This window comes from Otolemur garnettii, unplaced genomic scaffold, assembly GCF_000181295.1.
Source record: "Otolemur garnettii isolate 467f Iridium unplaced genomic scaffold, OtoGar3 scaffold00008, whole genome shotgun sequence".
Classification (NCBI taxonomy): Eukaryota; Metazoa; Chordata; class Mammalia; order Primates; family Galagidae; genus Otolemur; species Otolemur garnettii.
The window spans coordinates 6,481,301-6,494,488 of record NW_003852403.1 but is presented as its reverse complement, the minus strand read 5'-3'; the positions used below and the strand labels follow the sequence as shown (position 1 = coordinate 6,494,488).

The 13,188-nt window shown below is 52.9% G+C and overlaps 1 protein-coding gene across 1 annotated transcript in view; it reads left to right on the top strand.

Annotated features, from left to right (window-relative positions):
* Positions 1 to 646: 646 nt before the first annotated feature.
* ZMIZ1 (zinc finger MIZ-type containing 1) overlaps positions 647 to 13,188 on the top strand; it is a 36,162-nt gene continuing 23,620 nt past the window's right edge. Inside the window, 4 exon segments of the mRNA XM_012801297.2 lie at positions 647 to 834; positions 10,848 to 10,962; positions 11,946 to 12,163; positions 13,079 to 13,188. The exon segment at positions 13,079 to 13,188 is cut by the window's right edge and continues 17 nt beyond it. Of these exon segments, the coding sequence (XP_012656751.1) occupies positions 653 to 834; positions 10,848 to 10,962; positions 11,946 to 12,163; positions 13,079 to 13,188 (625 nt within the window). The 5' untranslated portion in view covers positions 647 to 652.

The following is a 13,188-nucleotide window of genomic DNA, read 5'->3' as shown; positions in this document are numbered from 1 at the left end:
GCCGGCTGAATGTGATGAAGGGGTTGACTTAGAAGAGGGCAGAGAGGTTCCCTATTAAGATCGAGGGCTAGGAGACCATGGCCACCTGGGAGGCATGTGCCACGCATGTATGTTCAGCCAGGGTGGTTTCTGGGTGGTTGGAGTTTAGAGCCCTGCAGACGCTCCTAGGATTGTCAGCAGGCTCAAAGAAGGCTATGGATTTTGTTTAAACCTTGCAGTTTTTGAGCCCACTTGTGGGGAGAGGCCAAGCAGTGCTGCCTGTTCACAGTTGGAAAGGGTGGACTTCACTGAGGTGTCTCAGGTGGCAGGTGGCTCCTTAGCCTTGCCTGACTCAAGGTCTGTGTTGCCCCTCCAGTTACCCGTTGGCACCGTCTCTGCCACCCCTTTCATTATCTCAAGTCATCTTTGCTGCCTCTGGCCCGCAGCATGGTAGCCATTAAAATGGGCCGTCATCTGATCAACTCTGAGCAATAGAAACTTTTGACTCATCCTTCAGGACTGTTAGTCCCATTTTAGAGTTGAGAACACTGAGGCCTCCTGAGAAGGCTTAGTGAATCTCCCATGTCACACAAATCTGGGAGCAAAGCCAGTGTCAACAACATCAAGTCCAAGGAAAGTGGGCTGGGGTCCTGCATGTAGCAGGGTGTAGCAGATGAGGTGCCCCCTAACCATCCTGTTCATCCTTGCAGCCCTGCTGTCCTCTTGGTGTGAGGAGCTCGGCCGCCTGCTGCTGCTTCGACACCAGAAGAGCCGCCAGAGCGACCCCCCTGGGAAACTCCCCATGCAGCCCCCCCTCAACTCCATGAGCTCCATGAAACCCACTCTGTCGCACAGGTGAGTGGGCGTGTGCCACGGAGGGGCAGGGGTTGGGGCTGCTCAGGTGGGTGCTGCAGGTGGGAAGCATCTCCACAGCTGTGAGGACATTACATTTTCTAAGATGCAGTGTTTGTAGTCCTCACGGGTGAGGGCTGTTTCTTCCTCTTCACACAGAGGATAAAACTTCCAAGTTTACCCAACCTGACTGCTTTGTCACTTTGATGAGGGCTGTTTCTTCTTCAGGTTCTAGGCTTTTGCAGAAAGATAGAAATCCTGAACTCTAGGCTTTGTCTCTTTCCTTCAAACCCCCCAAAAACCAGGGACTGCCGGGGCCTTAGGAAGGCTACAGGGTGGGTGATCTCACCCTGAGATGGGGACAGACCCATCCCAGGCTGACCGCACTGGAGCCTCAAGAGGCTGGACCAGGCCCACCAGAAGCCTGGAGTCCTAGGCAGGGTGGGCAGAATGGGCTCAAGGGAGGTTTCCAGGCACCAAGGCATTGTCTAGCTCGCCCTGCGCCAGCCTCAGGAGGAACACGTGGTCAGGACTGGCAATTCCCCCAGTTAATTATCTCACACGTCCCTTGCAGAGCTGGGGATGCTCTCTCTGAGCTCTCTGCAGGCTGACCCTGGAACAACAGGGCCTGTCACGCTGTCTGCTCTCGCTGTGTGTGTCCCCACTAATGACCAGGAGGGGCATTTGCAGTCAGAGCTCAGCTCTCATTATCCAGCCTGACTGAGGGACCCACAGCCTGGAGCACGCTGCAGGCAGACCTGGGTCACACCATCGAGGTGCTGCCGGGAACTCTGGTGTCAGCCATGCTTTATAAATCGAATTAGAGGCTTGTTGACTTTCAGAGCCAGAAAGGAGCTTAGCACTCATCATATCCAGTGCCCTGCCTGTGCAGGATTGCCCCTGACATGTGGCTACCCGCCTTGGTCAGAAGCACTTTGTTCCAAAGCAAGCCCGCTGCCACCCAGGGCACTGCCTCTCTGGACCATGAGTCTGGCTGCTGACAGCTCCAAGCTGCCATGCCGCAGCAGTGTTTCTTCCTAGGGTTGGCTTATGTGCACAGTAATTTTTCATGGTGCAGGACTTTGTAGGGCATTTAGCATCTTGGTCCCTGCCTATTCGATTCTTCTGATGATTGCCTTCTTAGCCCCGAGCACTGTAACAGCAAAAGCTCCCTCACACGTTTGAGGGGGCATCACTCTTAGTTAAGAACCACTGCTCTAGAGAGGCAAAACCTACCTTCAACCCCTTGTTCCTCGTTCAGCTAAAACCCACAGGTCAACTCATCTGAACCCAGCTGCGGAGCACAGGGTATGGTTGAATTTAACTCAGGCAGCATACTTTGTAGTTACCCGTGTGAAGCATTAACATAAATTCTGGCTCCAGCCATCTATCCCTCTAGAATCATCCTGCCTCTCATCATCTCACATAGGAGCATCTTAGCTTTCTTTCCCCGAAGTATTTCAGTAAAGTCATTGCTGATGACAGGACAGAGCCTTGCAGCTCCCCACTAGAGACTTGCCTAAGACTTGCTTGAATGTGATTGTGCAGGCCACAGAGTGCCACATGTCTGGACCATGGCTGGTCCTTTGCCAGGTCATCCTCTGAGTTGAGCTCAGGCAGAAGATTGTTCAACCCTGGGGTTAAATGGAGATGAGGTGTGTCTGTGCTCAAGGAGCTGATTGGGGCTAGTTGGTGAATAAGACTCACTGGCACAAAATTAGGAGCCACAGATCAAAGCATTGTCAGGGTTAGTGGAGAGGCAGACTGGGCCTTGGCGTTCCAAAGGAGAAAGATGGGCAGGACTGACTGTCAGGGGCTCCCTAGAAGATGAGAAATCTTGACCTTGAAGTACTTAGGCCAAGAGTGGGCAAGTGCATTCTGTGAATGCAAACTGACTTCCTGAGGAATGGTGTGGGCCAGAGAGCCATTGACCAACACCCAGGGCCCACAGCCTCTGCTACCACTGTGGCTTCAGATCCTGTGTAAATCCAGCAGTACGGCAGAGAATGCAAAGCAAGTGCCTGATGGCTTGAGGACCAGTCTGGTATTTTCTGTTTGGGACTTAGGTGGCCTGTCAGAGACAGGTGGCTATGTCGGCTGGAAAATTTACTGAGTATACTGATGGCTGACCAGTTGGTTCCATGAAACCTCCTCGAGAAAGAAGTGAGGTGACGAGCCTTCTGCACAGTTAGAACTAGAAGGGAAACTAGGCCCATAGAGGGAATGTGACATACCTGAGAACACACAGCCAGTGAGGAGCAAAACCAGACATTAAACAGTGTACACTACTGTGCTGTTCAATTGGTCCATCAAGGTCGATGGAATGGTATCTGGTTGTCTAAGCCAGGCATCCTCAAACTGTGGCCTGCCGAGGACATGTATCTAGCCTGCCAGGTGTATTTGCTGCTGCTGCCTATCCTGCTTAGCAGCCAACTCATCCCGGGGCCCACAGTCCGGCCCTCCAACGGTCTGAGGGACAGTGAACTGGCCCCCTGTTTAAAAAGTTTGAGGACCCCTGGTCTAAGCTGATTGGGAAGAGTTTTCTGGAAGAGGGTCATCTAGTGTCTGATCTACTCACTCTGTTTCCCATTTTCTAGTGAGGCCGTGGGAAGTGAAAATCATTAGTTGAACAAGGCCAGAGCCCATGTCCTATCCCCTAAGCCCAGGGCTGTTCCAAGGACACATCGTGGTCAGGTGATTAAAAGTTAGCTGGTGTTTCTTTGTAACATTTATGAATTTCCCAAGGGAGAAATCCTTCATTCCAGGGAAAATCCAATGGGGTCTCTCACCTTGTAAGTCCCTAAGGTAATTTACCAAATGAGAAAGAAAGAAAATAGAAAAGAAAGTCAAGAATTTTTGGCTTGGCACCTGTGGCTCAAGTGGCTAAGGCACCAGCCACATACACCTGAGCTGGCGAGTTTGAATCCAGCCCGGGCCTGCCAAACAACAATGTCGGCTGCAACCAAAAAATAGCCAGGCGTTGTGGCGGGCATCTGTAGTCCCAGCTACTTGGGAGGCAGAGGCAAAAGAATCGCTTGAGCCCAGGAGTTGGAGGTTGCTGTGAGCTGTGATGCCATGGTACTCTGCCCAGGGTGACAACTTGAGGCTCTGTCTCAAAAAAAGAAGGAACTTTCACAATTAGCTTTCAATCCATCATCCTCAATGATCTTAGTGAATGACTTGGAGGAAGGAAGTCCTGGTTGCCTTTTCACTGAGGAGACCTTGGGCCAGAGGCAATCTTAGGTACTGAACTGGGATATTCACAGTTTTGTCCTTGGAGGTATCTAACAGTTTGAAAGCTCAGGGTCCTTGTCAAAAGGAGTGGACAGGTGAGGTCCTTGTCAAAGGGCAATGATGACTAGTGGACTAGTGAAGGGGAGAGGATGAGGAGGCCTGCCCCTCAGAGACAGCAGGTGGCTGGAGGATCCCTGGTGACTATAGTTTTTCTGTAGCTCAGGTGTCATAGTCATGTTCACTGCAGGATGCAGAGGTTTGGTGCCACAGTGTAAGGCTGTGGGTCAGGGCCTGAGTTCTTCTGCCTAGAGGCTGTGTGGCCAAGCAAGGCCCTTGACCTCTCTGAGCCTTGTGGTTCCCTGCTGGGGAATGCTGAATGAATGTCAGGCAAGGCTCAATTTACCATAGCCCCTGAGGCCATTTTTGAGGGTAAGAGTGGTGATAAGAAATGTTAATTATCCAGTTTGTAAAAGTCTTTAGACTCTGAGTCTCCGTGTTTTGTCCTACTGGCCCTCTGTACTGACAGGTGTGTAGCACGCTGCACAAGGGATGGGAGGCCAGAGAGGCCAGGGAAGGGCCCTGGAAAGTGGCTGAGCAGTAGGACACCTTCCAATTCCTGCAGTGACCTAGAGTTGATACCAATGAAGTACTTCTGCCTTCCTCTTCCAGATTTTTAATGAGTGGTTAAAAAAGCCAGTTGTGATTAGCACATTGTCCATATGCAAATCAGTGTTGCAAAGGTAATTAAGGGCCTAATAAATCTTGTTTATGCTGTTAATTTGATTATAATCAAAGCCAGCTAGAGCCAGGGAAGTCTCTAAGATTGAGAGGTGCCATCCTTCCTCTTCCAGGTGTGGGATTTGCAGTCTCCAGAGGAGAGCTCCTGGGTGGGAGAGACTCCTGATGCCCCCTGGGCACAGCAGGTTGGAGGACAGGCCCTGGAGCCAGGCTCCTAGGTCTCTAGTTTCAGGCCTCTGCTATCCTCTCACTGGGTAACTTGAGGGCAGTTACTTGCCTCGTTTCTGCCTTGGTTTTCTGATCTCCACAAGGGGATCGGCAGGAGTGGCAGGATATGGATGCTTGTCACCAAACCCGGCACACTGGAAGCTCCACAAACCAGTCGCTCTTCTCCGGCCCTCAGCCAGGAGCCATCAGACTCTGCTCATTTGCAGTCAGCTGACAAAGAGGGAGCCCGAACTGACCCCCTGTCTTCCCCTTCCCTTGGTCACATCACACCGTCTTCACAGCTTCATTTTTAGCTCTTTTTGCATAACTGTACTAAAGCTTAGTTTTTAGTAGGCCCTTCTTGCCCCCCAGAAAATTTTTGTTAAAAAGCAGTGAAAGGGAGAATCAAAAGACCCATAAATCCCTGCTCCATCAGTTCCAGATGGCCAGGACACAGGGAACCTTTCCTTTCCTCCTTCCTATTGAAAGATGTTAACACCCTTTACTACGAGCTTTGCTACACGAGTTCCTCTCTTAGTTTCACCACAGGGAGGGAATAAGTAGGCCCCAGTAATTGTGATGATGGAGAATGCTATTAATGGTTCCCCTAAATTAAAGAGGGTGGGAGCTTCGGCTCCTCACTGGCTTGGCGTTTCATTAGTGGTAACACTATAGCCTCACATGGAGACAGGACCAATATACCCAGATCGGGGAAATTAATTAGGATGTGTCTGACAACACCCTTAATAGGAATTTGTTAGTTCTCCCAAATAAAGTGGCTGTTAGAAGTGAAAGGAAAGAAACAACCCAGTCTTCCCTGACTCTTCCTTCCATGAGTGTCCATGTCCCGGGGTGCCCAGGAGCCAGGGTCAGCACTCCCTCATCCCAGGCCTTGCTCCTTTCTCTTCATTCAGCAAACCTTGATCGCTGCCCATGAGGCTGGTACACAGACATGCAAACCGTCTTCTGTATGTGCAGTGTGAAGAGCTCTCGTTGAAATATATGGAAAAATTCTTGAGGGGACAAAGGAAATTGCCCTTGACTCGGCTTAGGAGACTTATAAAAGGGAGTGTGCAGCCTGGGTTTTGAAGCATAGGCACGAGTTCACTAGAAAAGGAAGGCAGAAAAAAACTGAGGATGCCCTTAGAGGCTTGGAAAACGCATTCTAGCTGTTAGGCAGGAATGATAGCAGCTCCTCTCCTCTCTAGCATATTTGCAAAACTCCTAAAGTACCTTCTTTGTATCATCACGTGGGTACCTACACCTTGGGTGGGCAGAGAATGGAGAGAAAAGGTACAAGCAGAGTTGAGCGGGGTCCTTCTACAGGGCACTGTGCTGAACTGTACCTGTATTCTCATGTTTTATTCTGAAAGAGTGTCAGTCTCACTTTATAGATGAGGACGTTGAGCCTGACTCCAACTAACATGTCCATGGTCTCCAAAATTGTCAGTGGCAAAGCCAGGGTTTGGCCCCAAAGAGTCTTGACTCCAGAGCTCCACCCACATAGGTAACCTAGCTCCTGTGAGGCTTCCTTCTGTCATTTGAGTAATAGCCTCAAAAAGAAGTCCCTGAATCTTTGCCAACCTACCAAGTCCAAGCTAAAGCAGACAATTCAGTGTACAAAGTGATTTTCCTGGGACGCTGTTTGGATTTTCTCTGCAACCAGATTTTGAGGCCCAACTTTACTTCTTCACTATCTATTCATGCTGGGTGACTTCCCCGAGAATCCCTTTTTAGAATTCTCATGGACCTCCAGATCTGCCCTGCTGGATCCTGAGTTCCTGAGACACGCCCTAGGAGACCTAGGATCCTCGCCCTCTGCTAGCCCTGGTCCTCAAAGAGGCATCTGTTGAGGCCGCCAGCAGGACATCGATGAATTCTTAGTTCACTTAATTCTTTGCTTCTAGAAGCCACTTGATAAATCACAACAATAACAAAAGCCAGCAGTTTCAGGGTGTCCAAGATATGTTGAACACGTATTAGGCATGTATACTTAATCCTGACAACAGCGTTCCAGGGGAGGAGCAATGATCATCCCCAATCTACAGATGAGGCAGAGAGCGAGCACTGGGTTTACTGCTTCCCCCTGTGTCCCTCTCTCATATCTTGGGCCCCATTGTCCATGTGGTTACAGGCACTGTCAGTCAGCCCCGGACGTATCAAATGGGCATGCTCATTCATTTTCAGCAGCCTTCTGAGGGTAAGCCAGAGAAGTGGTGGTCTTCCTGGCACTTGGTTTCATTCAACAAAGGCTTCCTAAGCCTTATAGGTGTGTGAAGACATCGTGCCTAAGAATTCAAGGTGATGGCTTCTGGTGCAGAAGAAAAAAGCATTAGGTCCTTGCCTGTATCCCTGAAACATGCAAGGGCTCCCAGAGGAGATGGCCTTTGGCTGGGCCTAGAAAGGGTGAATGGCATTTTCAGGATGGGACGGAGCTTCCCAGACTGAGAAGAGGTGCAGAGACGGGAGGGCAGCAGCCCTGTCTTGGGAAGTGCTTGGTAGGCTCAGACCTAAGAGGCTTCAGGCCTTTGTGCCTCTGTGGGTAGAACAGGATTGTTGTGGCAGTTTAGGCTGGACGGGAATGTGGTTGGGCCAGCTCGTGGTATGAGACCAGGGTTAGAGGCTTAATGAGTGGGGAAGATACTAAGGCATTCCAGGCACCTCTCCCTGGGCCAAGCATGTCTTGCAGGTTGTATCATGCTTGTCAGGGGAGACAAAGGGGTCTCAGGCACCCCGTAGTCCTTCCCACCTCCACCAGGCCTTGTCTCCCTGGTGGCAACCTGGGAGCCTGACTTGTCCTTGACATTTGGTGGTGGTGTCTGAGTCCAGGCAGAGGTGTGGTGTTGGCAGGGCAGCCACGGAGAGGCCTGCGGGGGCGAAAGCCTTCACTGCGACAGCAGGAGCTGTCTCCCCTAGAACAAGATGAGTCACAGCCATGTCAGTGCGGCTGCCACTTCTGCTTCTGCAGCAGGTGTATATGCAGGCAAGCCAGTCCCGAGACCGCCCCGACATGCATGCGCCTGTCTTCCCCAGTGAGTGCAGTAGTGTGTCAGCAGGGCCCTGCGTGTGTGGGCACGTACATGTTCATGCACATTGGTGGGCCTTGTATTGCCCGTGTGCACCTTTGTTCCTAGGCAGGGAACCTTCCAGTCAGAAGGTGGGATGCCCAGTTTGGGAAAGTTGGTTAACATTGCTTCTCACCAGGTTTGAGGTGGAGGGGGCGAAACAGGAAGGAGCTGGTTTCCGCCCACAGGCCCACCCACAGAGCTGCAGGGCAGTTGGGAGCTTGCTTGTAGGCCTGTGCAGTGTCCCCAGTGAACCAGGGCCTCTCTAGCTGGGGTGGTAAGGCAGTGGCTGCCCGCTCCCAGGGGTCTTCCAGCGGGGTGTACTTCTGAGCCTGGCCAGGCATGTTCTGAATGGAAAGGGACCTCTGTCTCATTTGATGTTGGCCTGGAGAATCAGTGGGAAGTTTGCGAGCAGAAGTTCTAGGGAGAAAAGAGACTTAGGTTTGTGTTTTGTTGAGTTATAGGGGTTTCATGTTTATCTAAGACATGGGCCTTACAGGACAGCAGGTGTCCAAGGTTCTCCTTTTTATTTTTTTTAAGCCATGGCCTGTAAGCCCTCCCTGCAAGACTAGTGTGCCAGCTCTGGGGCCAGGTGGTGCTTCAGGTCCCCAGTGACCTCTCTGGGAGAGAAGAGGTGGTTGCAGCCCAGCCTCCCTTAGGAGCAGGCTCATTGCCTACTTTCTTCTGTTTCTCTGCACTGCCCGCTGTTTCTGGGCTCCTGGTCTCCAGTCTGCCACTTTAAGAGCAGAATCTGTCTCTGTTTATCCTCTTTGGCCCATGCATCTGGGTCTCACCCCTTTCTATAGGTCACTAGCCCTCACCTTGTCTACTAGCGGAGTGCCCTAACTAGCTCCTCTTGTGATTCTGGTCCTCCTGGTTCCCTCAGAAGTCATGAGTCATCTCAAGCCTGTGTCACATCCCGGTTGAGAAAGCCCTTTTTTCCCTCTTGCTGGTTCAATGTCATCACCCACGCAGGTTCTGTGACCTGCAATTGGAAAACAGTGAGCACAAGAAAGTGGGCGGGGGAGGGGGGATCATTCTTACACCCGTTTTACAGATGGGGAGACTGAGTGCAGAAACTTCAGGGCCCTGAGCACAAAAGCCTCTGCTGTCACAGAGCTTCAGTGCTAGTGCAAAGGAATATATAATTATTATAACAGTGGTGGAGTGCTGTGAAAAAAATTACAAAGCCAGGAGTGGAGAAAAGGAATGTGGGGTGAGAGTTCTTCCTTTTACCAAGAAGGTGGAGGCAACCTTCTCTGATAATCTGAGCAGGGACAGGAAGGAAGCCAGGGGCTGATAGGCAGAGAGAGCCCAGAGAGAAGGCATCCAGGTGGGGAGGGGCAAGTGACAGGCTACTGCCCTACAGGCTGATCATGACATTGCCAGGGCTCAGCCACCCTGGCTTCCCTCTGCCTGCTGGTCACTCAGGACTCTGTCTCCCTCCCAGAAATCCTCCCCATTGGACTGGGTTCCTTGCACCCCACTTAAATTTCTCCCAGGCACCTCTGCCCCAATTGACCTGGGCTCTTGTGCAAGAGCAGCCAATTGGGTGGGGCACAAGCTCTTCAGGTGTGAGTGAGATGAGAGCCTTTGTCTTCCATTGTCTGCTGTTACTGAGGCTCTGGCCAGATAGACATGAGGTTCCTTCCCACCTCCTGCCTCCGCCAGTGCTCTCACACACCTCAGCCCCCAATGGAATGCCCGAGGCAGATAGAGACAGGGCCACTGATGTGGGCACTTTGCTCTTCTACTCTCCCTGGGCTCTGCATCTGGGATTTGGTGACCCTCAGTGAAGAGGGAGAAGCAGCCTCAGCCCCACACTCCTGGGGGCTGATCCCAGCAAGTCTTCCTGCCCCTTGCCAAAATCCGCTGGCACTCACCGTCCCCTTGCACCATGGCAGGTAGTAGAAGACATCACCGGACACTCACTGTAGGGCCAAAAGCAGTATGTTGGCCCAAAGTCCTTACTTCTTATGCATGAGGGCTCCTTAGGGAGATGTCCCCAAACAAGATGGGAACTGCCCAGCCTAGTGAGGGTATGGGGAAGGTGTGGCACTGGTTGGCAGAGAGGAGGCAGTGTTCAGGGGGCAGCTCCCAAAGAAGACAGAGCTGAAGCTGAATGCAGGGAAAGATAGGACAGTGGGCAGCTAAACCATTCTTAAGTGGGAATTTGGACTTTGCCTTAGGAGTACTGGAAGCCACTAAAGGTCTCTGGTTGTGCTGAGTGTCTTAGAGGTTGGAGGGAGATTATTAACTTGATGAGGATATGCCTGAGAGACAGTGGGGGCAGGGCAGAAGTGCAGCAGGTAGGCTGGGCTTGTGGGAAGAAAGGGTGATCTCAGAAAGATTGCATTCCAAAGGCAAGTCAGCTAGGCTCTGCTGGCCCACCCACCAGGAGGGGACTGGAGGTGAGGGGCAGCTGTTCCCAAGCAGGCAATTCCAAGGAGAAGGTGGTGTGGGGATCCTAGAGGGCCAGGTGGAGTCAGAGCCTGGGCGAAGGAAGAGCTTAGATTGAGCCTCAGGTCACGCCACCTTGTCCCTTGCATGGCCTGTGGATTTGGGGCTTAGGTGAGACAGACAGTCGTGGAGGTGGCTCCCTGTGGTAACAGCAGAGAAGTGGTCACTTCTGCACAGCCTGTCGCCATACCTGTCACATGTTCTGCAACAGGCCAGTGGGGAGGTGGGGGGAGCTGCAGGAGCATGGTGGGGTGATGGACATGGCCCCATCTGAGTACTGAGGATCTCTCTCTCCCCTGTCTCCCTCTGCAGTGATGGGTCGTTCCCTTATGACTCTGTCCCTTGGCAGCAGAACACCAACCAGCCTCCCGGCTCCCTCTCCGTGGTCACCACGGTTTGGGGAGTGACCAACACATCCCAGAGCCAGGTAAGAGTCTGTCCTGCCCCAGCCACAGCTCCTTCCAGGCAGGAGTGTCTCTTGACCCCTGAGGCCCATAAGTCACCAAGCCCTCTCAGGCTTGCCTGGCTTGGAAGACTAGCTTCTGAGAGACAGCTGGCTTCAGATCCTTCTCTATCCCCAGAAAGGGTCCACACCCAACTCAGGAGGGCAGCACTGAGCTGCCATCCACTATCCCTTTCCTAGGCCTTTCTGGGCAGATGGCATTCATCTGACAGTCACCAAGGGGTTCTTCCAGTAGCCCATGTTTACTCTGGTTGGAAAAACAGGAGAACTTCCTATATGTATTGGCCTCAGGGTTCCAAAGTCTGAGGTCTCTGACCCTGCCAGGCCTGGGTTAGATTTTAGCAAAATGTCATCCCTTAAATTTGCAACAGGCACCTGGTCCTCCTGCTTCCCTCCAGTCCTCCTCTGCCCTAACCAAGGGCCTCCCACCAACCCAACCTCTGGCCGTGGCTATGGCCATGTGGAGGCTCAGGGCTGGGTGTCACCCCGGAGGGAGCTGTTGAGCTTACCTGTGGTCTCAGGCCCGGGGCCTCTGGGTAGCGCAACCCACTGGCACACAGGCCCCTTTGTGGGGTGTGATGCTGAGTAGCGTGGTGCTTTCCCACCTGCCACCTGACAGACACAGGAGCAGCTTCACCTCCTGTCGCTGGGGCTGCCCAGGTGCTGGGGAGAGCATGAGCTGGCTTTGTGAACTTTGGTCCTGCCTTCATATCCTTCTGTCATCAGGCAGACGTTCTCACGCCCTTCACTGCCTGCCTCCCAGGCCTGCCCCTTCTGATCACCAGCTCTCTGGATGGCTCCTGCTGCCCTCATCCCCCTCCCCCCTGCCTATTGTCCTCCCTCCACCTCATTCTTTCTCTCTGCCTCCCTCCTCCCTGTTTCTTCCTCTTCCTCTCCATGCTACCTAGGGTACTGGCTTAGGTTATGGCCATCCTTTCTACCCACAGGTTCTCGGGAACCCTATGGCCAATGCCAACAACCCCATGAATCCAGGCAGCAACCCTATGGCGTCGGGCATGACCACCAGCAACCCCGGCCTCAACTCCCCACAGTTTGCTGGGCAGCAGCAGCAATTCCCGGCCAAGGCTGGCCCGGCCCAGCCCTACATCCAGCAGAGCATGTACGGCCGGCCCAACTACCCCGGAAGTGGGGGCTTTGGGGCCAGGTGAGTGGGGCTGGCCCAGGCAGCAGCCTTCTTCAACCCTGCCCTTCTCTCTCCATCCATGGGTGGGTCCCACTTAAAACCCAGCTCCATGCTTCTCAGCCTAAGAACTGTGGGCAAGCCCTGTCATTTGTCTTACCTTCGGTTGTCCCATGCATTGAAAGGACACAATCATTTCTGGCTCTTGGGCTGGCCTGCAGACTGGATGCTGTAGTAGCTAGGCCTGTTCTGACAGCTGTCAGGGCAATGTTCTCATTCCTCCAAATGACCCTCTCTGCTTTGTACCTTTTTAATAAATTGTAAGGTGTTGAGAGGGCTAGATCAGGAGAGGTGAAGAGCAGCTACAGGTGAGTCCAGTTGTCCAGAGATAGTTAAGCAGTCTGGGAAAATCACTTTGCCTTGCTAATCCATGAGGGCAGAACTATGCAGAGACAACAGAGTCCCCAGTCTCAGGAGAAGGAGAGAGGGTGGAGAATCCCAGGAAGGAGCTCTGGGGCAGTCTGAGGCAAGACTGATGCAGATAGGTAGAAGCACCTACCCCCCTCTCACTGGTGACCCTGTTCTAAACACCCCCACCTTGTTTGGCCTCACCACTGGCCAGCTCCTGGGACTGACTGCAGCCCTGCTGGGTTTCTGGCCTGGGGTTGGCAGAGCAGTATTGCCTGGTGGTAAACACAGGTGTCAGACACACCTGGAGCTCTACTGTCACTGCTGGAAGGCAGGTAGCTGAGGCTCAGAATCCAGAGGATAGGCAGTGAGGGGCAGCACCACCCAGTACCCAGTGAGAGTAGTCTAGCCCTAGTAGACCCTGTCCCCTCTGGGCATAGCCCCGTCTTCTCCCTCCCAGCCCAAGGCTTGTTGCTGGATCATCTTTAGATGTAGGCAGTATCTAACCCTTCTGTCCTTCTCTCCTCGCAGTTACCCTGGGGGTCCTAACGCCCCTGCGGGCATGGGCATCCCTCCACACACCAGGCCACCCGCTGACTTCACTCAGCCGGCAGCTGCCGCCGCAGCAGCAGCAGTGGCAG